The 26846-nt window shown below is 40.6% G+C and overlaps 2 protein-coding genes and 1 long non-coding RNA gene across 6 annotated transcripts in view; 1 reads left to right on the top strand and 2 right to left on the bottom strand.

The window, feature by feature from the left end:
- Nucleotides 1-18346, bottom strand: part of MORN1 (MORN repeat containing 1) — a 231698-nt gene extending 213352 nt beyond the window's left edge. The window contains exons 1-3 of one of the 3 annotated variants that reach the window (XM_075191725.1): nucleotides 18243-18346; nucleotides 8035-8106; nucleotides 3544-3642 (exon numbers count right to left, since the gene is read on the bottom strand). In XM_075191725.1, the coding sequence (XP_075047826.1) occupies nucleotides 3544-3642; nucleotides 8035-8106; nucleotides 18243-18312 (241 nt within the window). In that variant the 5' untranslated portion in view covers nucleotides 18313-18346. Of the gene's footprint in view, nucleotides 1-3543; nucleotides 3643-8034; nucleotides 8107-8187; nucleotides 8294-18242 lie in introns of those variants that run through there. The other 2 variants (XM_075191727.1, XM_075191728.1) reach the window with 2 other exon arrangements.
- Nucleotides 18347-22980: 4634 nt separating this feature from the next.
- Nucleotides 22981-25369, bottom strand: LOC142108038 (uncharacterized). The gene is made up of 2 exons (XR_012680077.1): nucleotides 25181-25369; nucleotides 22981-25101 (listed from the first exon to the last, which is right to left on the bottom strand). It is a non-coding gene; the product is annotated as an uncharacterized LOC142108038 (long non-coding RNA).
- The window catches only part of RER1 (retention in endoplasmic reticulum sorting receptor 1), a 26932-nt gene continuing 25097 nt past the window's right edge, over nucleotides 25012-26846 (top strand). The window contains exon 1 of one of the 2 annotated variants that reach the window (XM_075191729.1): nucleotides 25012-25114. The gene's annotated coding sequence lies outside the window, so the exon portion shown is untranslated. Of the gene's footprint in view, nucleotides 25115-25352; nucleotides 25441-26846 lie in introns of those variants that run through there. The other variant, XM_075191730.1, reaches the window with a different exon arrangement.

Raw genomic sequence — 26846 nt, 5'->3', positions numbered from 1 at the left:
GGACTTACAGTCTAAATTCCCTAACACACACACAGACAGACTAGGGTCAATTTGTTAGCAGCCAATTAACCTACCAGTATGTTTTTGGAGTGTCGGAGGAAACCGGAGCACCCGGAGGAAACCCACGCAAACACGGGGAGAACATACAAACTCCTCACAGATAAGGCCATGGTCAGGAATTGAACTCATGACCCCAGTGCTGTAAGGCAGAAGTGCTAACCACTGTGCCACTGTGCCGCCAAGTGGGCTTTAACACCCACATTGGGCCCGGAGCGTCGGAAAAGTGGCAGATATGTGACAGTTTGCAAATATGTTTTCCATGGAGGTGAAAGAATACATTATTTTATAAAAAAAAAAAAAAAGAAAATTTATTCTGTACAGACCCATGCCCTGGGCTAGGCTGTCCACTCAATACCTAAAAATCAAAGTGCGTAGAAACTTTATCGGTCATTGCAATTAGATATAACAGTACCAATAGCTACACTAAGGCAAGCTTAAAGTTAACTGACAATTGTAAAAAGACAAAGCTGAATATATTCAGCTCAGACATCATCAATATTCATGTGTCTGATCCACTGAGTTATGAGTGACATTGATTTACAGATTCAGTTCAACAGAATCAATGCAGCAAATGTTTCCCGTTAACTCATGTCTGTTGCTTAAAACATTTTAATTGGGGAATCTGAATTAATCTACTAAAATAAGACAACACTGAACAGTTGATATTTAACATTTCACAGTGTTCTGAATATACTTCTTACCTTTGTTTTACATAGTCTGTATGAAATACAAACCATTCTATGCAGTGTCAGTGTAGGAGGAAATTACAAAGAAACAGAATTAACCATTAAGACAAGGATTGCAGAACCATTGGTGGACAGCAGGTGGCAGTACATAGCTAAACCATTATTTTAGTACTTGTAGTCATTTAAGAAAACTATTTTAGGGAGAAATCAATGTGCATTATAACATTCCTGTATTTTTTCCATTTGTGCTTGTATATATAGTATATTATGCATATGTAAAAAGTGTCACTTGGTAGTTTTTATTTAAAATGCTGTAAAGACGGACCCTCCAATATCCTGTACTTGTCCCATCACACAGCTCCCTGTTGTGGGCAAGTTATTACAGACGATGTAAACCCAAAATTTCTACTTTTGTATTTAAATCTAAGGAGTATATTTACTAAACTGCGGGTTTGAAAAAGTGTAGATTTTGCCTATAGAAACCAATCAGATTCTATTAGTCATTTTGTAGAATGTACTAAATAAATGACAGCTAGAATCTGATTGGTTGCTATAGGCAACATCTTTACTTTTTCAAATCGCAGTTTAGTAAATATACCCCTAGGAATCAACCTCATAATTTTTATCCTATATAAATGAAAGAAAAAGAGTAAAGGAGCAGGAAGGAAAAGGGGAGAGAAGGAAGGGGGCATAGGGGGATTTCCAGGGCTTCCTCGGGAGTGTCTAGGAACCAATCAGATTCTAGCTGTTATTTTGTAGAATGCACTAAATTAATGAAAGTTATAATCTGATTGGTTGCCACAGGCAACATCTCCACTTTCTCAAACCCGCAGATTAGTAAATCTAGCCCCAAGTGTTATTTTCTATTTAAACACTGGTGTAATATCATGTGAGTAATGTTCATCACATGTAATCAAGCTAAAATACATATCTGTTAACATTGTACTTGAAGAAAACAGTGTTTTTAAAAATATGTCTATAAGAACAAAAATAGCCTTTTTATGATTTATTAACCCCTAAGAAAATAATCATTCCATTTCTCTGCGCCCTTTAAACTGCGCTGCCAAATGCTTGTGCCTCCATTAGTCAATATGATAAATTCAAAGTGGTCAGCGATGTCTATTCACCACCTTAATCGAAAATTATAAAAACTAATTCATACATCAGATGAGCGAGTCTAAAATCAACATTTATTATCTAAAAAAATAACAAACCTTAAAAAAAAAACAAAAAAAACCCCCAGTAATTTACACTAAAATGCTGCTTAAACTCTTGAATAGACTGTACGTGACCCCTGAGCAGTTGCACAAAATTTGGCCTTCAGTACCCCCAACATGCTGGCGTAACTGCTCTAAGAGAGGAGATATATTTCATATTTTTGAGTCATGTCCAATCCTGCAACCCCTGTGGTTAGATGCTTTTCATCTGTTGGAGATGGTCCTTGGATATCCAACACACCTACTACACCACTATCCCCCCTCAATTCCCTCCTGGGACAGATATGTGATGGGTCAAGTTTTTATCGAAACGAGAACGGCCGTAGCACAGGCCTGGAAGCAACTGACTCCACCGACTTTGCCTAAGACTATAGCAAAAGTGAACTTCAGTTTCGAGTTGGAAACTCTTTATGGGTAAATGTATCAAGCTGAGGATTTTTTTTCCGGCGGGTTTGAAAGTGGAGATGTTGCCTATAGCAACCAATCAGATTCTAGCTGTCATTTTGTAGAATGTACTAAATAAACAATAACTAGAATCTGATTGGTTTTTCAAGCCCGTCGGAAAACTCTCAGCTTGATCTATTTACCCCTAGGAGTTCCGTAATCCACGGCAGCCACTTCCCCACTAGTGAAATGGCGTAGCTGGCACATTTATGTTACGGAGGGAGAGGAAGCCCGGCCTCGCCCCCCTATCAGTTAGACTTGACTGGTCCTCATGGGCCCTAACATTTTTTTAGCTAAGAAATTATAATGGTCTGGGGTCTCCATACTGTAAAAGACGACTTGACTTGTGTTTTTGGTTTTGAATTTTAACTTCATTAACTGACTGGCTATACTTGTATTTGACTACTTCAGAGAGGTGACTATGTAGTTTGCCTGTGTTTTATGATATACTGTTGTGTTCCATACCCACTATGTACCTCTCCCCCCTGATCTAAGTCTTTCCCTGGTTTTTTTTTTCTGTACCCCCAGCAAATATTTTATACAACTCTATAAACTTATTTTCAGTTCTAAAAAAACAAAAATCAGTAAAAAAGATATTTAAAAGTCTTATTATAATATGCACTAATATGATAAATTCAAGTCTGATCTATATTGCAAGCTGGTCTGCTGTCACTGCCAATACATTACTACCCGTGTATAATTCCTATTAGAGCTGAAGGACACGCCAGTGATAAGAAAGAGGTTGTACACGTAGGTAACTAAACATCTTGTATTTCTCTCTATTTGTTAATCTGTATGTACTTTTGCCAGACCAATAGAAAAAAAACTTTTATTTAATACCCAAAATGTATGCATCAGCATTAAGAGTAAAGAGCCATAAAAGGTTGATTGTTTAAATTAAGCCCTATGTTCCTGAAAGCCAGGCCTTGTTGCATCTGTGAAAGCTTTTTCTACTCGGCACTTCATAAATTATTTTTGCATAGACAACTTCAACGCAAGTCAGAGTTTCAAGTGGTTCAAATATTAAACCCATGAAAATTCATGTTATGTAATGGAAACCCTTCACATTGATCGAACAGTGACAAGCCTTTGAAGACAGACGTTTTTGTTTTCTATTTAACGAGACAAGAACTAACCTGATGTTGCCCAGTAACGCAATCCATTGCCGGTAATCTCTCCATGCACAAACTCCCCTTCGTAGGAGCTTCCATCTCTAAATAAAAGCTTCCCGTGACCTGCAATAAAAGGGATAAGCGGTAGTCATTACAGACCCTAATGACTGTCTCTTTTATATATGTTAGAATATATTGATTTGCAATAGTGTAGCGTTATCTAACATTATTGTTCACGTTGGGGAAACGCCACAAAAGGCACGTCACTCACTTACTTATCAAGTAAGCTTCTCTGAAATCTGCAACAAGGACAAAAATGGAAACTTATTGACTGTCTAGTTTTGTTGCATATATCATTGCTGCCCATGTGAACAGCACGAGTATCAGCAAAGGGATCCATAATTACTAGGGGATATATTTACTAAACGGCAGGTTTGAAAAAGTGGAGATGTTGCCTATAGCAACCAATCAGATTCTAGCTGTCATCTTGTAGAATGTACTAAATAAATGATAACTAGTATCTGATTGGTTGCTATAGGCAACATCTCCATTTTTCAAACCTGCACTTTAGTAAATATACCCCTAAGTCTTCATCATTTCACCAGCACCTTACAACTGCACTCTGTTAAGCAAATAATTCAGGAGCAGCATTACTGTACCAGAATATGTCTTCTAGCAGACAAAAGAATGAGTGCTCCAGATAGGAAGTGTGGGAGTGCAGTAAAGATCAGACACGTGCAGGTGACTACAGTCTCCGGTGCATTCTGCCTTATCATATTTTGCAGGTCGGGTAGATTGGTACTCCTTGAAAATGTTAGGTCATACTTACCAACTTTTGCAGCCAGCTGTTCGGGAGGGGGCTCCATCTTGGCGGCGTTGCCACAAGAATCGGCCCGTTAGGTCACGCCCCCTGTCAATCTTTGCCCATTTCTGCCTATCGGTGGGTGGGGGCAAGACAGGATGACGTGTGTAGCCCCGCCCCCACCACCTTCACAAACAAGGTGAGCTGGACCTGGGATGTTGTCCTGCTTTCCCGGGAGTCCGGGAGAACTTCCAAAAATTCGGGAGTCTCCCGGACATTCCGGGAGAGTAGACAACTCTGTGTTAGGTGCTCCGGGGAAAGATTTTTAAAGGATGAGAAGAGATTTTAAACTTGGAAATGGAGGGTGAAGATAGGAACTCTCTGTAAGGACAGGGCTAAATGAATAGAAATGGGGAAAGTACTGGGGGTAGGGTTCCTAGAGGAGATAATGTGGTGCTTCAAAATAACAGTAGCAAAGAAATAGCATATGCATGATACCAGATGCTATAAATTAATAACTTTGGAGGCAGATTATGATATTGTGAGTATAACTGAAACAATTTGATCAGACACATGACTGGGTAGTGAATATAGAAAGAGTGAATATAGGATGTTTAGGAAGGAAAGACAATAATGGTTAGTCTATATGTAAAATGTTGTTTAAAACCAATCTTGCTGGAAGAAATCACTGAAGAAGGGGACAATGCAGAGGCTTTGTGGGTCACAAGGCTCAGTCCTAGGTCCTCTGCTATTCTCTATCTACACCACTTGTAAAACTAATAAGCTCCTTTGGATTTCAGTACCATCTCTATGTGGATGATACCCAAATTTATCTACCCTCTCTAGATCTCTCACCATCTGTGTTGGCCCGTGTTACCGACTGTCTTTCTGCCGTTTCAACAGGCCCCCGGTGATGGCAACCATTCTTCACCGGTCAGGGGATTTGGAAAATAAGATGCCCTTGTTACGAGCCGTGGCTCGTCTCCTCCATCGGAAAGCGATAGTGACGTCCCGGCTGTTGTCATGACAGCTGGGATGTCGCTTCCGCTTTCCGTCGTCCCGACCCTCTCCATGACAACGGTCGGGACGCTTGCTAAAACAGTGCCGCGTCCCGGCAACGCTGACCGCTGGGCGCGTGCACAGATTGGGTAACAGCCTGCGGGCTAATTAATATTGCATTAATTTGTTAGCCAGCACCTGGGGATAGTTATAGGGCAAGGTCCTGATTGGCTATCTTCTGTATTTAAGGCAGAGAGGGCTTAGCCTCCCTGCCAGTTATAGCGTTTCCAGCCCTGTGCTGTGCTGACCTGCTGTTTGATTCCTGTCTTCCTGATCTACTGTTGTGACCCTTGCCTGTACTTCGGACCTTGCCTGTACGCCTGTTGCCCTGACCTTTTGGCTTGTATTCTGGACTTTTCTGCTTCGCCTGTGACACTGACCCTTGCTTGGATATCGATTTACCTGTTTGCTTCGGACCCCTGACCTCAGCCTGCCACTGACCACCGGCTCCAGTCCGGGCTAGCGCCCCTGGTTCCATCTGCGCTGCGGCCATCTTTGATGAGCTTTTACTACTCTGAGCTTAACACCTGGAGGCATCAGAGTACCTGTGAGCACATGAAGCTCTACAGGAAAGGTGACTGCTAAAGGTGAAGGATTTAGGGCTTATCTGCTTTTGCTAAATAGACCCCCTTAAGATTGATAAAGTACCTGGCCCATATGTAATCCTCCCATATGTTCTGAAGGAGTTCAGTTCAGACCAAAAAAATAACACCCAGAAAATTAGACCAGTGACCATGACGTCACATCAGCAGTGTGAAAAATATTTCAAGAAATATCTAAAGATTTAACATCCAGATATTACTGAAAATAAACTTATAACAGAGTTAACACAGACTTTTAAGGGACTGGTCATCCCAAAGTAATCTGATCAGCTCCCATGAGGAAGTACGGTGTAAACTTAATCTTGGAAGTTCAATTGATGAGATTTATTTAGATTTTGTGAAATCATGTCATACAGTAGCACATAACACATCATCATCATCATTTATTTATATAGCGCCACTAATTCCGCAGCGCTGTACAGAGAACTCATTCACATCAGTCCCTGCCCCATTGGAGCTTACAGTCTAAATTCCCTACTATAGACACTCACACACAGACAGACAGACTGAGAGGGAGAGACTAGGGTCAATTTTTTTTGATTACAGCCAATTAACCTACCAGTATGTTTTGGGAGTGTGGGAGGAAACCGGAGCACCCGGAGGAAACCCACGCAAACACAGGGAGGACATACAAACTCCACACATATAAGGCCATGGTCGGGAATCAAACTCATGATCCCAGTGCTGTGAGGAAGACATAACCACTAGGCCACTGTGCTGCCACTAACAAATTAGTACATACAATAGAATCACTGGGACTAGGGACAATATGTACATGCGTAGATAACTGGCTGTCTGGATAAGATGCTTTGGGTGGGGATAAATGGAATATTTACATTGGGATAGTTATTTGCGGGGTACATCAGGGATTAGTACGGAGTCCTGACCTTTTTATGTAGAAAGTCTATGACATATGGTAGAGATGTGACACTAAGATTTGTGAGGTTATTAACAAAGAGCAGGACATTAAGTCGAACAGAAGGACTTAGAGCAAATGACAAGTTAGGCAGAGAAACAGCAGAAGAGGTTCATTGTAGAAAGATGGAAGGTAATGCTAATATAATCATCGTCACCATTTATTTATATAGCGCCACTGATTCCGCAGCGCTGTACAGAGAACTCACTCACATCAGTCCCTGCCCCATTGGAGCTTACAGTCTAAATTCCCTAACACACACACTAGGGTCAATTTTGATAGCAGCCAATTAACCTACCAGTATGTTTTTGGAGTGTGGGAGGAAACCGGAGCACCCGGAGGAAACCCACGCAAACACAGGGAGAAAATACAAACTCCCCACAGATGGACGGGAATTGAACTCATGACCCCAGTGCTGTGAGGCAGAAGTGCTAACCACTAAGCCACCGTGCTGCCCATAGCCCATGGTAATAATTGTGCCACCTATCTATTAAAGAGAATACAGTTAGAGAGATCTAAAATAGCGACGGACTTGAAAATACCGGTAACAAATAGACTAAGAAGGAGCACCAAGTGTCAGGGTTAATACAATCCTGGGCAATAGATGCACATGTCATTTTGCCATTGTATAAATTACTTGTTAAACACATCTTGAAAATGTTTTATAATTCTGGGAACTTATTTAAAAGAAAAAAAACAAAGGAGACCTGCTAGAGACCGTTCAGAGACTAAATACTTTATTAATAAAAGGAATAGAGGTATAAAATAATGGAATCCTGTGGTAGGGTAACAGTGCTGGGTGAAATGATGACACTAAACTGCCTTATTCCAAAAGGAAATCTTCAGACTACAATTAGATGTTGGTCACAGCCATGTATACATTACTTGGTTGCATGTTAACATTTTACCCCAAGGGGATTGAACCCATGAGCCTCCACAATCAAGAACTTGTTCTGAGTGAAGTGCTGTATACTGCTCTCACTGCTCTACAGCATTACTAAAATCTAAACATGTGGAGCAATATAATATAGCATATAGAGGTATAGCTCATATACAGCCAGTGTGAGAAAAATCATATATTATCCAAGTAATGGGTCAATGTGCAAATATTAAAAGGTTTACAATTAAAATCTTACCATGTTTTTTACCGTCTTCCCATTCACCGTCGTAGCGGAAAAATGAATTTGCGTAAACATAAAGTCCATATCCTAGACATAAAAACAAATATATTAATAATCAGTGAGGATAATCTGAGAGCCGGAGTAATACTCTTTGTTAGTGCGATGTACCATGAGTGCTTCTTGCTCTATTTTGTTGACGTTCATGGTCCATCATCTGTGATGACAGAAGTCAATGTGTATATTCCATTTAACTTAGGGATTAATGATCCAAATGCATTGTCCAACAGTGCATGTTTTCCATATCTCCTTGCTGGAGCACAGGTGTATTCATTACTGAGTGACACATTGTAACAGATCCACAGGTGATATAATTATTTCCCTTGGCACCTGGAAAACCTGCACTGTTAGGGGTCCTGAGGACTGGGGTTGAGAAACACTGCCATAGAGCACATCATCACTATCGTTTATTTGTAAGATGTCACAAAGCTCTGCAACACGGGACAGTCAGGGACAGTCCTGATTTTCCTGGAAGTCAAGCTTCTGACAGATCTGGACTAACAGAATAAAGCACATCTAGATGATTTCATCTACTACAGACAGTTCTGCTGTTTTGTAGTACTGTGCTCAACAGCACCCCCCACTGTTCTAGTCCGGGAATGGTTTCTCCTGCAAAGTATATAGGGAACAAATATCATGACCTACTGTTTACACATGAGAAAAGTAAATTAATTCAGTTTCAGCAATTTAGGATATAAATCTTCTTTAATGTAATGCCTGATGCATAAGCACTTGGTCACAATTAAATCAATAATTACACTAGATCACCATCTGCTCTCCTAGCAGCTAAAGTAGCTTATTTTTTTCGTGTGTTGTTAGCGGTCAAGATATTTTCTGCCTACAGGGCAGCACAGTGGCACAATGGTTAGTATTGCTACCTCTCAGCTCTGGGGTCATTAGTTCGATTCCAACCTAGGTCCTATCTGTGCAGAGTTTGTATGTTTTCCCCATGTTTGTGTGGGTTTCCTCCAGGTGCTGCAGTTTCCTTCTACTGTCCAATAATATACTGGTAGGTTAAGTGGTTGCGGACTAAAAAAATGGACCGTAGTGTGAATTAAGAATGTAAACTCAATGGGCTGATGTGCATGATAACATATTATCTGTAGAGCACAGCATCATTTGATTGGTGCCATATAAACAACAATAATAATAATACTACGTACAAAATCAGGAAGAACTATGGCTGAAAAAAGGCTTGTCACTAAAACTCATAATATCTCCAGTATCTGGCTACAAAATAACAGGAAGTGCTATAGAGCAGTGTTCTCACCAGCACCTATTTCCCGGGTGCTCCACCCGGCTGTTTTACTTGCCACCCGGTTCTTGGAACCCAACAGAGTCCTATTATAAGAGAATAAACCATTGTTTTTCCTATTAGAACAGGCACTATGTGAGCACTACAGCCAGCAGTGTGTGTTAGACCACTGACCACCAGTCTGACCAGTCCTGGCAGGTGTGGGCATTAACCATACCTCCCAAGTGTCCTGATATAGGCGGTACAGTGCTGATTTGAGGACTCTGTCCTGCCGTGCATATTGGGACAGCTTTGTCCCGATTGGATCAGAATGGTGGGAGGAATGTATAAATCCATTTACTTATAGCCAGCGGTGAACAGGTATTTGTAGGAGTGTAACAATTGCATGGTCTAGCAAGGGGCAGCTTAGTGATTGAGAAGCACAATAAACGCCTGGAGGAGTGTGGCCACCCCCCCCCCCCAAATGATATAACCACGCCCCTGTTGTTATATGGCCACGCCCCATCACCCTCTCTGTCCCGATTTGAACAGCCACAATGTTGGCAGGTGTGGGCATTAACCTCTAACATTTTTCATTATTATTGCAAAGTATTACAACTGCCCCGGCCCAGCTGCTTCTCAATACCACTCGGCTGAAGTATTACAACCATCTTTAAAAGCATCACATCGTATGACTTAGCAGCTCCTCCTAGTTACACAGCCATATCTCTGAGCCTTCATTGCGGTTAATAAAACATTATATCATTGGTATTCCGTTCTTGAAGAGCAGTTCTCACAGCAGGCATTAATATCATGTAACTATCATAGTTAACCCAAGTTAATATAAATAATTAAATGGTCACATCCACTCCTTTTTAAAGAAAATCCGAGCCCCGAGATTTTGACATTCATTTTTTTTTTTTTTTTTTTAGAAAGAACCTTTAAAATTGCAGCTTTCAGTTGTCCCATAAAATTACATTAGTTTGATATTAAGCCACGGCTAGTTTTTCAAACCAAATGTCAATTTCAAGGCCTGCCAAGACAAAGATGGACTGTTTACATCACGCTGTCTTAAAAGGTTTTTCTTTTGTTTTAAGTCACTGTATCAGATGGCAATATATTAGAATCTAGAATGAAGTCAGCCTTTGTAAGCAGGTACATGCAAATCGGAATTCACAGGACTCTGTGGAGTTTAGAGGACAATGTGCTCTCTGAGTCATTGCTATTTCTTTTGGACTGTGCTGAAACAATGCAACATCTGCTCTGCAAAGTTTGGTTTGGCCCGGTCCTCTTAATGTTATAATCATACATTTCAACAGAAATCATTTTGGGTAAATGGCTGAGGAGTGCAGTCACAATCTTTCTTTGATATTACAAAGAATATAAATAAATTCTACTCTGGATGCATTCTTTATACAATGATGTTATGGTACTTCTAATTCCACTGACATAGTAGTTTGGATGGTATGTTTTATGTATAAACTATACAAATACACATGGAAACTCTGTATATTTATATATTAAGGTAAGGACAATACAAAAGAGGGTTTATGGTTTAGTTGCAACATTAGGTAGTAACCGCTCTTTTTCAAGTGTATACGGTTAAGATAATAGTGTTTTGAATGAGTCTGTCACATTAAGATGTGATCTTTGGCCAGGTCTACTAGTGAAGTGAATAAGGAAATCCCCTATACCAGGATACGTCATTGACAATATGAGCAGGGAAAGGTGACATAAGGGTGTATCTATTTGTGTGACTTTTGGTTGGTATTTTTGTTTCTTGCCGCAAAAGCCGCAAAAGCAGTAGTTGCAATGTGTCGTCCTGTGTAAGTGGTGTTTGGTGTGTGTCCTGTCATGGAGGCGATGGACAGCATGGGTCTCACCGTGGAAGTTGTGGTTGGTGTGTGTCTTGCTGTAGGAGTAGTGGTGGGTTTGGGTATTGCCGTGGAAGCAATGGTCAGCACGCCTCTCGCTTTGGAAGTGATGGTCGGTGTGTGTCTTGCCATGAAAGCTTTAGTTGGTGTGTGTCTTGCTCTAGGAGTAGTGGTTGGTGTGTGTATTGCCGTGGAAGCAAAGGTCAGCACGCCTCTCGTTGTGGAAGTGGTGGTTGGTGTGTGTCTTGCCATGGAAGCAATGGTTGGGGTGTGTCTTGCCATGAAAGCTTTAGTTGGTGTGTGTCTTGCTGTAGGAGTAGTGGTTGGTGTGTGTATCGCCGTGGAAGCAATGGTCAGCACGCCTCTCGTTGTGGAAGTGGTGGTTGGTGTGTGTCTTGCCATGGAAGCAATGGTTGGTGTGTGTCTTGCCATGAAAGCTTTAGTTGGTGTGTGTCTTGCTCTAGGAGTAGTGGTTGGTGTGTGTATTGCCGTGGAAGCAATGGTCAGCACGCCTCTCGTTGTGCAAGTGGTGGTTGGTGTGTGTCTTGCTGTAGGAGTAGTGGTTGGTGTGTGTATTGCCGTGGAAGCAATGGTCAGAACGCCTCTCGTTGTGGAAGTGGTGGTTGGTGTGTGTCTTGCCATGGAAACAATGGTCGTGTGTGTCTCGCTATGGGAGTAGTGGTTGGTGTGTGTCTTACCACTGAAGCAATGGTCAGCATGCTTCTCACTGTGGAAGAGGTGGTTGGTGCGTTTTAAATTTAAAACATCAGCGCAATTATCTAAATTTCTATGTATAGAACAATCTAAACAATATATACTAAACAATATATAAATATATGGAAAAAAAGCTATCGTCCCCAAAGAAATCACATATAAAAATGACTTATTTATTCAACTATATGTGTGAATTCCCAATATAACAAGATCAAAATATTCAAAACAGCATAAATAACTTTACACTTTGCAATGCCACAAAGAGCATTAAACACCAGTGCTATGATGACACGAACTGCATTAAGCCTGTCTCCATCCACTTCAACAGTGAAGTGAGTGGGATGCAGGAGGGAGGCCTGATCTTTCAGAGGTCCGGGAGACTCCCCAAAATTCAGTAGTCTCTAGGACAGTCCGCGAGAGTAGGCAAGTATGTTAGTAGTGAACAGCTAAAGCATATCCAAGGGTCAACTGAAATTTACAACAAGCCCCTCAAAGCAAACTCACTTTTTTTCATTAATGTTATAGCACCAATGAGTTTAAAGGAGAAAGGTTGCAGCCATCAATAAGCCCTAGTCTACCCTAATGCCCCTATTATAATCCACTACTACCATGAAAAGCTCATTTCCAAACATTGCCTTTAGGAGCAAAATTTGCACAAAGCCCGTAATTCCCAACATATATCCAGGCAAAATATGGACAAAATATACTAATCCCCCAATCCATGCAAATCACGCTGCAAATTAACCCAACAACTGCCTTTATTTGCCCAACTAAGCTCTCTTTTGATAAAGCCCTACCTCTTTAGGTGACCACAGATCTGGGCAGTCCCCACCAATATCAGGACTATGGATAGGTATGCTAAAGCAAGCTTGTGTAAGTAACTCAGTCTCAGTTAGTCTCTGGGTCTCCCAGACATTCCAGAAGTATCTGAAACAGCGTTACTTTCCTGCAAAAAGCATTGCTTTGCACAGGTCAATAAATTGATTAATGCCAAGTGTTGGTAATTAGGTTAATGCCAGAGAAATCTCTGATTTCTTCAACATTAACCCTTTGTTAAATAGGAAATAGTGGTAAAAGAGCCTTTTGGCTCTTAACCACTTTTTAAATAGATCCCTATGTCTATGTTGAACTAAGTCCTGTTAGGAGGTATGCTGTCATCATCATCATTTATTTATATAGCGCCACTGATTCCGCAGCGCTGTACAGAGAACTCATTCACATCAGTCCCTGCCCCATTGGAGCTTACAGTCTAAATTCCCTAACACACACACACAAATGGTTTTACAATGCTATACAAATGGTTTTACAAGTGCAGTCCAAATATTCATTATTCAACGAAAAATATAAATGGTATATTAGGTCTCATTTACATGAATTTAAAAAGAGAAGTCATTTGTACTAATACACATGGATTGACTATGTTCTCCCCGTGTTTGCGTGGGTTTCCTCCAGGTGCTCCGGTTTCCTTCTACACTCCAAAGACATACTAGTAGGTTAATTGGCTGCTATTAAAAATTGACCTTAGTCTGTGTGTGTGTGTGTGTTTGTGTGTTAGGGTGTGTGTGTGTGTTTGTGTATATGTTAGGGAATTAAGACTATAAACTCCAAGGGGGCAGGGATTGATGCGAGTTCTCTGTACAGCGCTGCGGAATTAGGGCGCTATATAAATAGCTGATGATGATGATTATGAGATCAATGTACAGTGAATATATTTCTATACTAAATACAATATCAGGTTGCCTTTATTTTGCTCACCATCACATTACAGAAGTGTAATATGTTGCTATGACTAACCAAACACACTAATAGGAATCAAAAATATGGAGACATTATCAGTCCCAGAAGATGCAATTAATTCACACGTGACATAACTTGCCTCTACAGACTATGGAAAACATGACAATATATAAAAGGTAAGGAGACACAGACTACTTGTAGTGGAGAAAACATGGGTGTAATCATTTATTACAAAACAAATAAGAAACTTGAATTTCTGAAACCCAGTTATTTCTGACTACTATACATCTTATTAATTCCACATAACGAAAAAAAATTGTTCACCACTTTAAAATGGTTGTACAACAGCTGTGTGCAAGAGGACCAATGAGAAGCCTCAATATCCATGAGCGCAGCTTCTCATTGGTCTTCCCTCTCACCTCCCTCCAAAGCAGCACAAAGTCACGGTTTTCAGCTGTAAAAATAACAGTTTAAAAATATATTGTATGGTTCCGCTGGGATTTGAAGCGTCTGTTGCTTTGCTTATAAGCTATTGGACAACAATAGCACAAGATTGCAAGATTTGCAAGTTTATCTTAGGAGTTAAACTCATAACTTTATTTTGCATTCTGCTCCTGTGGATAATTATTATTATTTTTTTTAATACTGTAGATTTTTATAAAAAAAAAATTTTTTACTCTAACGTTGATTTCAAACTGAGGGATGAGAACAAAAGTTGCTGATGCTTGGTATAGAGGTCAAGTAAGATATTATTATATTGCATAAACTTTAATATTATACTTTTTTATTATTGAGTTTTGCGTTTGTTTTTCAGTTAAAATATTTTAAAGTATTTTCTATTTTACTCATAGTTGCCTACTCACCCTGACTGTCCAGGAGACTACGAAGTTTCTGGGAATTCACCGGGACTCTGGGGAGAGCAGGGCAATTTCCCACAACCTGTTCATGTCCAGGGATGGCCCCACCCAATGCTGCAATAGCCCGAAAATGGAGTCGTTTAGCAAAAGGGCGGGACTGAATGATGCAGTTTCTGTGGCTACGCCCCCAGGACACGACATGTTGGCAAGTATGATTTTACTCTTCATTATGTGTATGGGTACCAGTAAGAGGTCTTGGCGAATAGCCCCAACAAGAAGTCAGGATGTAGTACTTTCCTTTCTTTGCTAGGGGATAGTGGTATTTTTGAGAGAAGCCCTTGGATACGGCAGAGACAGCACTGGCATTTCTCTGCACCTGCAGAGCAGAGGCAAAACGCAGGATTTGTAGAGAGGGATTTCCATGCCACACCGCCAGTGGGCGTGGCCAGCATGCATGGGGGTGTGGCTATAATTTTAGACAGTACTTGGCTGCTCTCCAACTCTTCCTATCCCCATCATATGCACGGGCAATGCTGCCTGCACTACTGTTAGGTGCACGCAGCTCTCCTTTTTCGAGCACAGCTGTGTGAAGCAGGACATACCTCACAACTGTCCCTACAATCAGGACAAAGTCCTGACTGAGTGTGTCAGAACAGTTGACAGACTGTCCTGCTCTCTCCTACCTGTTCTTGCTGCTTTCAATGCTTGTTGGGGAGAGACGGCCGTGAACAGTGCAGACAGAAACGATCTGCACACAAGCTGCAAAGTGGCTGGTCCCGGGGCAGGGTCCAGCCACCTCAACCATACAGTACCCCAGGCTGGGAGGGGGGTTTTCAGGCACTAGGAACCCCCCCCCCCCCCCCCCTCTGTTTGCCTATGCAGAACTACATGGTGACTAAAAGGAGCCTAAGGTTCTGAACCATGGAATCTTGTATGTGTAAATATATATATATATATATATATATATATATATATATATATATATATATATATACATACATACATACATACACACATACACTACTTACTAGGTCTCTCCCTACTTTCTCTGGAGTATGTGCTTACTTCCTCTTTCATGCTCTGCCTGTCAGTAACCTCATTAGTATACTAATATTATTCATGCTAATGAGGCTGATGACAGAGAAAATGAGTAGGGATTCCTGAAAATGGGGAGGAGAAATATAGTAAGTGATATACATTAAAGTATAGAATTATAAACGCACACAAGATTCCATGGTGATGAAAAGGTGTATTGAAATGCAATCATTTGGCCCATGTATTTAATTTTTTTCTCATGATATTGCAAAAAATGTTAATGCTCTTTAACTCTTAGATTGTAATATTTAATGAATTTACCCATGTTTTATTTTCATAGTAAGCTTACTTTATTTTGCAGAAGAAAAATAACGCATGAGGTGATGAGTGACAACATTTCTCTAATTGGTACTGTGTTATCAATAGACAATATGAACCACTACATTACAGAAAATAAAAAAAATCCAATACAAAGTATGGCAATTCCTGTTATGTAAACATTTTCCCAGCTTTTATTTGGTAGCTGTATGAATTTCAGCCCACCCCGCCACCCCGCTATTGCGCCACCTTCTGGAAACTCCACTGCTCCCTACATCTCTAACCTTATCTCTATTCACACTCCCTCCCGCTCACTGCGATCGTCCAACGATCGTCGCCTCTCTTCCCCTCTGATTACCTCCTCTCACGCACGTATCCAAGACTTCTCCCGCGCCGCTCCCCTCCATTGGAACAAGCTCCCCCGCTCCATCAGAACTTCCCCTAATCTGTCCTCTTTCAAACGAACATTAAAAACCCAGCTTTTCCTTAAAGCCTTCCAGTCTAATGCCTAAATTCCCACCAGTTGGCTACCTCTCTTTCTCATCCCTTCTTCCCTTCTCCCCCTTCCTCCCGTCTCTCAGTCTCATCCATGTGTCTGTCTGTCTTCCCCTCCCTTTAGATTGTTCGCTCCTTTGAGCAGGGCTCTCCTACCGTCTGTTTCCATCACTTTTAACTGCGCTCTCCAGCTACTCAGCTCACCTCCTCTCGGCCCTCTGCCCTCTGTCTCCTCTCGCTTCTCTCCGCTCCCCTCAGTGACTCTCAACCTGTCATCCGTGCCCACCCTCTTGGGCCATAGTTACCTGCCTGTACTCACTTTTCCCCTCCCTCCCTCTCTTTCATGCTGTGCCTGAGCCCCCAGAGTTATAGTGCTTACTGTTACTTGTACTGTGCTGTTTCACCTTGTACTGTGCCATTGTTTGTCCTTGTACGGCGCTACAGATACTTTGTGGCGCCCTATAAATAAAAATTAATAATAAAAAAAAATAATAACTATTGTGCATTCTAGTCTTGGTTTATAACGTTAAATGACCCTAATTTGATGTGGTAGGATATTTCTTAGAGACTGTGCATTGTAAACCTACCTATTTAATTCCTATACATTTAATAAATTATATGCAAGATAAAGCAAATTTTGATTTATTTTGCACCTTCAATTTCAAGTGCTGCTTATAATCAAAACTGTATAATTCTGAGTTTGCTGTTTTGGAAAGGTAGGTTAATACCAAATCGGTAACCAAAAACTTTTTCTCCCATCCTTCACCCCCCTCCCGCATGCAATGTTTATATTCCCGCATTTTTGCAACTCTGCTCCACTTGGTTTTTAAAAGGGTCACAGCGATCTTTGTCACTCATTTCGCTGTCATTAAATTCCAAACTGTGTAGCAGAATGGAGGGATGAACGAGCGCTACTGAGGGTGAAGGTGTAAAGGTGGAGGGGGCTGTCATATCTGCTACTGTCGCCATTCTTGTCTCTCCTACTTGCTTAACCTTAAGCACCTGCCCAAGGATAATTCATTATCTTCAGCCTTTACTGGGGGAATAACGTCAAGATTAAAACCTTACTAACTCTTTTCTTTCATGTTTTATTTTTATTTTGGTGAGCAACTATTTTCTTATATATTAAAATGAATTTCAGATTATACCTCTCCCGGTCACAATTTGGCACCCCAAAAACATTTTGCACCTCCCCCAAATAAAGCCTTGCACCCTAGGCTGCAGCCTAGCCAGCTTATTGGATAATCAGGCCCTGTATACAGGCTTCCCCTATCTTCGCTTTGCCAGGAATATGAATGCAGGGGTCTTTGTAAACTTTCAGTAGCATTAAGGTGCATTTCTTGCACATACAGAATATCTTGTTTATCTGCACAAATTTTATTGGGGTACTGTATTACATCCAATACATTTTTCCTCAATAAAAGAAATGACACAAAAAAAAATGGATATGTTTATGCAGGCATGCTCCACTTGTACTTTGCAAGTGGTGGCAATTTTCCTTTCTAATTCTTACTTTTTGTGTGATGTGTAACTTAAAACGCAATCTTTATTTTTCAAGCTACTTTTTCAGTCGGAAGAGCCACAAGACTTACACCGTATACTTTCCATTAAGCAGAAAAATAACCAGTATAATTTGCAACAAAAACACAGAACCAACCCAATAACCCCCCTTCCCCCCCCCCCAAGAAAAAATAAATAAATAAATATATATATATATATATATATATATATATATATATATATATATATATATATATATATATATTACTCGTGTGTGTGTGTATAATATATATATTTTTTTATTTATTTATTTTATTTTTTTATTTTTTCCCTATTTAAATGATTACTATATAATTATTAAATACAAATTATATTATTATACCCTCAGTTATTTTTATTTACCGTGTCGAAGCTGCTTCTTCACATCACCCACATATTGGTGAGATTTTGAAACTTTCCTGGGGGCCGCCATCTTGCGTTGTAATGTTTAGTTAGCAACCAGGCCAACCCACTGACCCGCTGTTGTAACTAAGGGGAGGGGCAGGAAATTTGGGATTGACCAATCAACATGAGGCACCTGTCAAGATCACGGTGTGAAAAAGCAAACAGTACGCATGCGCATTCGACACAGGTTAGCCTAATGTTTTTAACTCTTACCGCGCTGGAAGGCATTCCTGACATTACTAGGTGTGGCGGAAAAAGTGAATGATTAATTAAGCAAAACACAATTGATATCAGTTTGTAATGAATTTTGAAGGATCGAAACGATTTTGTTTGTATTCATTAAATCATTTATAGCAGGTTTGTTATTAGTTCTGTTAGACGAGGTATAATTTGGTTTCTTATTCAGCCAGTTTCATAAATATGTGACAGATTTGTTAAAAAAATTAAATGACTTAAGGTTACTGCTCTTACTTACAGTGCACATACATCCTGCATAAATTATACAGTTTAATGCATAAATTTTGCGCATGACAATTGGTAATAAAGTGGACACTGATTGAATTTTTAAATGGTCATATTGTTTGGGTCCACTAATTTAACAGTAACTATAAAAGAAAATAGAGGGCGCAAATAACAAACTTAAACACAGGTACTAATATGAAGTTAATGTTTATAGCTCATTGGTGATAATGTAGCATAAATCCATATACATTAATCCAACCTGGCAGCATGAAGTACCTGTGTTTAAGTTTGTTATTTGCGCCCTCTATTTTCTTTTATATTTATATTTGTAATATTTATAATAGGTGCTGCATCAATACAAGAGACCGCTTTTCTTTATTATCTTTGCAATTTAACAGTAAAGTTTACCCTGCATAAAATGCAGTTGATGGCTTTCCCAAAGTGGTGCCGAGTCTGAAAATGGGTATTAAAGTGGACACAGTGGTCAATTTTGGCTATCTACATAACCAATGTTTATAAAGTGTTAAGTGACTTTGGGCAACTAATTTCTCATTGCACATACCCATGAGTTGAACTACAGATAATGTCATTGACTACAGCCTAGCCCAATCTGTTTCTGAGCAAAAAAAAAACTATTATCAAAGTGGGCACTGTTGGCAACTTAAGACAATACCTTTTTAAACAAAGTTAGCCTCTGTGCTCATTTTGTTGCCATGTTTTTTTCTAATAACATGATTTTGATGGTACCCAGAAAAGGTGGGTTACGTGAAGTCACAATTTTGCAGAATCAATTTGTTAGTTATAGATTGTCAATATTGGGATGACACCATTGCTTTGTCTAAACACAACCTTATCTGTATAGATATTGAGAATAGGCTTTCCAACACTGCGAGCAGATATAATTGCTACCAAGAAATGAAACTTCCTTCATTGGTTGAAAAATGGCCAGACATCAGAGCATTTAGAATTAAACCGAGGCCCCATGGAGCCACATAAGATGTGATGGAGGGAAGAATCCTCTTCCAAATCCTGTAATAGATATCTGAAGAATTATTCTTAATGTGCTGATTACCTGTTCTGAGTCTCCCTGTTTCTGAGCGGTTTCCGCTCGATCTCCATGCCATCAAAGCTAGGCTCTCTGGATTTATATGAAGAACTGGGCCTTGGTGCAGTAGATCTGACTGAAGAGGTAGAGGCTAAAGGTATTCCTTGAGCATCTACCAGGCCACTAGTAACTGCACACAGCGAAGCCAAAATGAAAGAACTGGTATAGTGTCTGCCTTTTTTGGGATGACTGAAAACTAAGGGAAGAAATATCCCAGGTGAAATGTCCATGGACCTGTCACATAATCTATTCTGACTCCAGAACTCTGTGTTGCGAAAAGAACCTGGGAACTTTTGCATTTTTGCTTGTTGAGAGGATGTCCACTTGAGGAAGCTCAAATCTTGTTATTAACAGCTGGAACAACTCCCGATGAAGGCACCGTTCTCTTAGGTTAATCTGCTCTTGGCTGAAGTAATATAACACATTCTGCCTCCTGTTACATGCAATACTGAGAATGACTTCAGGTTTCTCTCCCTCCCAAGACATGATCTTGCTATATCCACCATCAAGATCCAGCTTCTGGTACCTGACAGTTTGAAGGCTACCACTGTTCTGTTGTCTGAGAATATTCCGAGACACCTGCCACTTAGATGACAATGAAAACGCTGAATTGCCTTCCACACTGCTCTCGTTTACTAAACATTTATGGTAAGTCTATTTTCGTTTTGTGACCTTTGTCCCTGGAAGAAGGCTTACCAGTCTGTGTTACTGGAGTCTGTTGTGAGCATCCTCTATTCTGGCTCCAAAAGTGACACTCCTTTTGTCTTTCATTATGGCCTTTGCCACCATCGGAGAGACTCCCTGGTGGCTCTTGACAAAGTAATGGCATTATTTAGAGAAGTCTGTGGTCCCACTTCATTAGAAGTTCGCACTTGAGACCTTGCATGTGCCATCTTCATAGATTCCAATTGTGCCAAAAGCCCCTGATGAGTTTCTGACAAGAAACAGTCTGGAATAGAAGCCTGTGTCTTCCGACCTGTAGGAACACAAGTCTTTAATTAATGATTGCAGACTGTTTTGCATGACTACCAATTCTGCCCTTCTTGACGGAGCCATGGACTGAACAAATGAGTTCCCTTTGATTTAGAGAAGTCTATGATCCCACTTTCTTAGAAGTTCACACTGGAGACCTTGCATGTGACATCTTGCTCATGGGATGACCCCTATGGTTGAGGAACATATACCCAACAACTAAAGCCCCTTTCTCTTCTATACCTGATGATGAGTCTGTAACTGACATGCCAGAGACTGGATCTTGATACTCTTCTCTTGCAACAAAGGTACTATGTTCTGTATGGTGTCTATCTGGAATCCCAAGAACTTCATTTGTCCATAGATTGTAAGTTTGCGAGCAGGGCCTTCTCACCTCTTTGTCCGTTTTACCCAGTTTGTTTATTAGTTTACTATGTTTGTCCCCAATTGTAAAGTGCTATGGAATATGTTGGCGCTATATAAATAAATGATGATGATGATCATGGGATGATTATTTCCTTGTTCACAATCCAGCCATGTTGTTGCAGAAGCACTATCACCTGGGCTGTCTTGCAAATGACAATGCATTCTGTACTCCCTATAAGAATGTCGTCCAGATAAGGCCTTATTTTGGCGCCTTGCTTCCTCAGTTCTGCTATCAGAAACTAGCACCTTAGTAAAAGTTCTTGGAGATGTCTCCAGCTCAAAGGGCAGGCAGGTGAACTTGTCACAACTTATGCTTAGGATACCTGCAAATGTTGGCGCAACTCAAGTGGAAGGTGCGGAATCTAATGTGCCCCTGGTTTTCACCAAGAACCCCAGCAAGGAAGTAAGGGCTCCGCTGCAGGAGACACGCAGGTCGCGGTCCTTCACTGAGTTGTACAGCGAGGTACAGAATGAGAGTAGTCAGGTAAGCCAGTCTGGTAACGTGCTGGCAACGAGGTACACAAGGGAGAATCCAGAAGAGAGGTCAAATAATGCAGAGTCGGTAACTTCCAGGAGAGAATAATACACAGGGGAAATCCAAAAGAGTAGTCAAGCAAGCCGGTTAAATAAGGACACTGGAGATCAGAAGAGTATTCAGACAAAGCTAAAATACATTGGGACGCTGGAGCAATAAAAGACCTAATACTCTGGCAGTGATATGATGATTGGAACTGCCTTAAATAGTACTGAAGACAAATGAGGAGTTAGGACGGCGAATATGTCATCGGCCGCCGCCAGAGACTCGGGCATGCACAGGAGACCGGGCTGCCCGACCGGAAGTATTGTGTCTGGTTGCCTGGCAACCAGACGCGGCGGGGGCACAGACAGGCGCTCGTCCAAACGGAGCAGCAGGACGGCGCCTGACAGAACTGTAAGTGTTGGCCCAGGACCCAGAACCTAAGGAATTTCCTGTGATGAACTGCAACAGGGATAAGAAAATAGGCATCCTGAAGGTCTATGGATATGAGAAATTCCCATTTGCCGATTTGCTTGTTTTGCCTTTAATTAAATTGCCGTTTTAAATCTGGCCAGCAAAATCGGCAATTTGACAAAACCGGAGTTTGAGACATTTACCCCCAGGTGTCAGTTTGCCATTGTTCTAAGACTCCAAAAGAGGCAGTACTCAATGTATTACAAATGTTAAAATCAGGGGCCCTCATTTTTTTATGACTGTTAATAAGAAAAACTGCCAACATTAAATTACAATTTCTAGGGACAGTGTTGCAGAGGGCGGGGACATGTACGTACATCACATATGGTGTAGTCTTCAAGGAACTTAAAATACTGCAGCACCCAATGATTATACTTTCATTGAACATGGTTAAAATGTTATTTTGTATATAAATACTTTCCTTCATTGAATATTAACATACAAATCCTAGAGCAGCCATACTCAAGTCTGGCTATTATGAAGTTTTCCTGCGAGTTTGGGTGCTGTAAAGACATCAGTACTGCAACAGCAAATTTTGAGAGTTGCACTGTAGAGCGGCTGTGGAGAAGGGAACAACCACTCTGACTGGTAGAAGTGTTTTCTCTCCACTATGTATCTCTACTGGCATTTAGCACATACATTTTTGCACGTTCATAAATAACCTTTTACTGTCACCATAGCTTAATGGACACATAAAAAAAAGGTTCCTTTAAGACCACTGACCAGAGCATAACAACAGATTTTATGTATGTATAAGTTTATTTACATTGTATGGCACATAAGTGGAGTAACAAGTGCAATAAAAATAAATGCTAGAGATCCTGTCCCAGAAGCTTACAGTGTAAATGTGTAATGAGATAACAGCAACAAAGGTTGCAAATGTTGAAGCTTGGAATACAAATTCACAAGTGCAATGGTTTAAGAAGTAGACATGGTAATAAGTGCTACCAGCAAATACAAAAAATAGATCTATATTTTAACTTGGATTAGAAGTTAAATATAGTTTTGGCTACAAGAGTAGAGGGAAAGAGTTTCAAAAGTTAGGAGTAAAAATGCTTAAAAATGTGAACCGATTTGAAAATTAATAGAATTTCATTGATTCAAAAGTCCAAACATGTTGGGGTATTAGGGGTGTATTTATTAATGGTGGCCTTCCCCCCGGGCTAATAATCATCCCTTAACGCTGCGATATACGACAGCCATTTTCTAAAAAATAATCACGGGACAGCGCATTTGATAAGAGGCTTTCTCTGCAATATCTCCAGGGATCTGACCCAGAGTCCCTAATGCTCATGCCCGACCTCAGCATGGTATTTGACGGAGGGGGGAGCAGAAGCCTGCTGGAGAGGAATCTGCAAATCCCTCTCCTGTGATGCTCTCCCCATAGGGCAGAAGAGCTAACTCCATCTTCAGCTTGACCGCAATCCTCATTGAGAAATGTGGGGACTGCGGTATAATGCGATACTTTGCCTAATGCTGCTATGATATCTCTTGCGTTAGGCTTTTGTAACAAAGCTATGATATTACATTTAGATAAAACAATGGGGAAAAAGCAGTTTGCCATGACTTGTCCATAGAGAATGTGGGGCACATTCTCTATGGACAATGATTTGAACTTGTAGTCGAAAATTTGCAGTGTGCAGTTAGCAATTAAGGACGGACCTTTAGAGGTTTGCATCAAAATGTGTTTTTCAATATATTAAATAATAATAAAAAGGCCTTTTGACAGTTCTAAGTTCACATTTGAGGTCTCCTTAAAAAAAAACACACACCTTAAAATGTATCAAATTAAGCTTGAAAATGTTTGAGCCTGTTCGCACAGATGTAAGAACCAGCTTCAGTATGTGCGAATCGGTTCAAGCACAGTCAAATTTTTGTATGAGTTCAACAAACCGGTTCCACAATCGATCTATGGCCGGTTTGAGCATCTCCACTTAGGAGCAACCAAGAAGAAACCTTTAACACAGTGAATTGACAGTGGTAGAGAATGATGTGAAAGGAACAATAAAAAGCATGTGTTACAAGAAATACGGGTAAACCTACTGGATAGTTGGTTAATTAAAGGAGTAAGGAACTTCCTGAAATATTTGTTGTTGTTTATAAATATCCTGCGAATTATGTCCACAAAATCAGGAACTCAGCCACCATTGTAAAGCTGGGTACACACTACAGAATTTTCCACCAACTTTTTATGCAGAGCGATTTTACATGCGATGGATGGTCCGATCGCTCGGTCCATGGACTGCATACACACTAGCCTTGTTTAGGACGATAAAGGGAAGAGCGGACGTCCCTTTAACGACTTTTTACAGCCATGTTGTCGTGAGCAATGACTGTAATTTCGTACTCACTGTTGTGGATCGGTCGGAAGTTTATACACACTACACAGCGGAAACGAGATTGGAAAGAAAATATTAAACGGTACGACCAACCAAATGAGGCGACAATCTGTCCATTTGGGCAGACTTTCGACCATTGTGTCACTGCACACACTGACCCGACTTTTGAACGAGCGGTCGTATGTCGGCTGATTTAGCCGATTATTGGACGAAAACCATGTAGTGTAGCTTATGTGATCCCTTATCTTGGAAGATATATAATTAGCTATGAACTCAGTTTAATGAACTTTAGTGGCCAGGAGTTACTAGAGGACACATTTTCAGTATAGCAATGTACTTTGCAATATCATCCTGACACCAGAGCAACTAAGTAAGGAAGAGATGACAGAGCAGGCCAGAGTAATCTCCTCCGATCCATGGTGACTGCATCGTACGCTCGGTCCTCTGCTGCTCCTGTCTGTCTGCCGGTGGGTTGGGATTGTGACGTGTAGCTTCAGGAGCTCTCAGCAGTTCCGAGTCGGGCTAGAGAAGGCAGGTAAGAAGAGCTTTAGGCTTTTACCGGTAAACAAGCACCCAATACCGACCATACAATATTACACACACAGTTCTGCCGCTAGGTGACGGTTGTACGCGTCGCTGCTCCATATTATTCCCTGGCAACGACCCTCGCCCTGCCTCGTCGGCATACCTTGCGAGAGGCGGAAGTGAGTTGGTCAGCGCCGAAGCATTCTGGGAACTGTAGTCCAAACGGTCGCTGCATTCATATTAATGTTTGCCTGAGGACTACATGTCCCAGCTGCACCGTTGCATGTAGAAAAAAAAAAAAGCTTCAGATCACCCTATTCTCTGTTCATTTTCTCGGTAAGGCTTGTACTGATTATTAATGATTTATGTCATCCTTGTATGTTCTTTTCACAGTCATTGTAATGCACATGGTTATTTGTAAAAGGTGGGTGCACCAGGAAGAGGTACAGTAGGGCACATGTATGGTGTCACTGCAAGGACCACCCAGACATAGGAATAACGTAGGGTGCTGTAGACACGCTTTAATTAACAGTCTCACTAATTATTTCTCAATCTTTCATGTGTGTGTGATGCACAGTACTAGGCCTATGCTTTTCCTATAGGATGCCCTTTTGTCCTTTATGCTATGGGATTTGTTGACAGTTGCTTTTCTAAAGGCTGCATGTGAATTTTAGGGTTGTCAAGTCATCCATTTAAAACTCAATTCACATAACGTGCACATGGTGCAAAGCTGCATTGCAATCACTGTTTGTATACAGCATGGATATGAACTGATAGTAATAAAGCAATGAACCTGTGTATTGCATATGTCTTAAATTTACCATAATCAAATGTGATTGATGGAAAACTCTTCTGTGGCTTTGTATGTATCGCCAATGCAAAAATTATTGCCTATGGCCACTTTTTAATTGCTTGCTCCATGTTAGAGCTAAATGTTTATTTTGTCGTGAAATATTAGATTCTGGATAACAGGACTAACAAAGATTGAAACAAATTGTGGCATGATCATAATATTTAATTATCGCCTTCAGTATTAATGGTTATACTGCCAGTGAACAAAAATAAAGCTTTGTTGTCGCTGAGCGTTTCTAGAATGAGCTAGTGTAAATATCACATAAATACGTTGATACTCTTCCTGCAGTGTAAAAGCTTTTTTAAGCCGGATAGCTGAGTATTGCCCAATGTGCTCCACATCTATTTGATGGGAATTGACTATGTAGCTTAGTGTGTGTGTGTGTGGTAATGGTGAGAAATTGTCTTTGTTTTTGTAATACACAATCGTAGTAAAAGGACACATACATAGTAACATATTATGCCTGACTCATTACACCTAGGAGTGCTCAGTATTGCGCAGAATATTGTACCCTGTGTTCAGCATGTTAAGCTGGGTACACATTACAGGGTTTTTAACCTATTATCATGCTAATTGCACGATAAACGGCTGCTGGGTCTGATATCCCATTAATGTGTACACTCCCACAATCATGTTTTATCGTTTAGTTTGATTTGATAAACTTCCTAAAGATCACGATCAATGATGTAACAAGCTCGTGGAATTGTGTAGGCAGATCTCTATAGAGTGTACAGTCACTATCTTTTTAGCAGATGGTTATTACAGATGAAAGCATAGATCTGAAGGTAAATCGTGTAGGTGTGTACACATGAGTTGGCATGCTCATGGGTACTTTCAGTCGTTGGTAAAATTGTTACAGAAATCGCATTTGCAGTTGTTTTCTGTAGTG

Source organism: Mixophyes fleayi, chromosome 11, assembly GCF_038048845.1.
Source record: "Mixophyes fleayi isolate aMixFle1 chromosome 11, aMixFle1.hap1, whole genome shotgun sequence".
Classification (NCBI taxonomy): domain Eukaryota; kingdom Metazoa; phylum Chordata; class Amphibia; order Anura; family Limnodynastidae; genus Mixophyes; species Mixophyes fleayi.
This window is presented reverse-complemented; position numbering and strand designations above follow the sequence as displayed.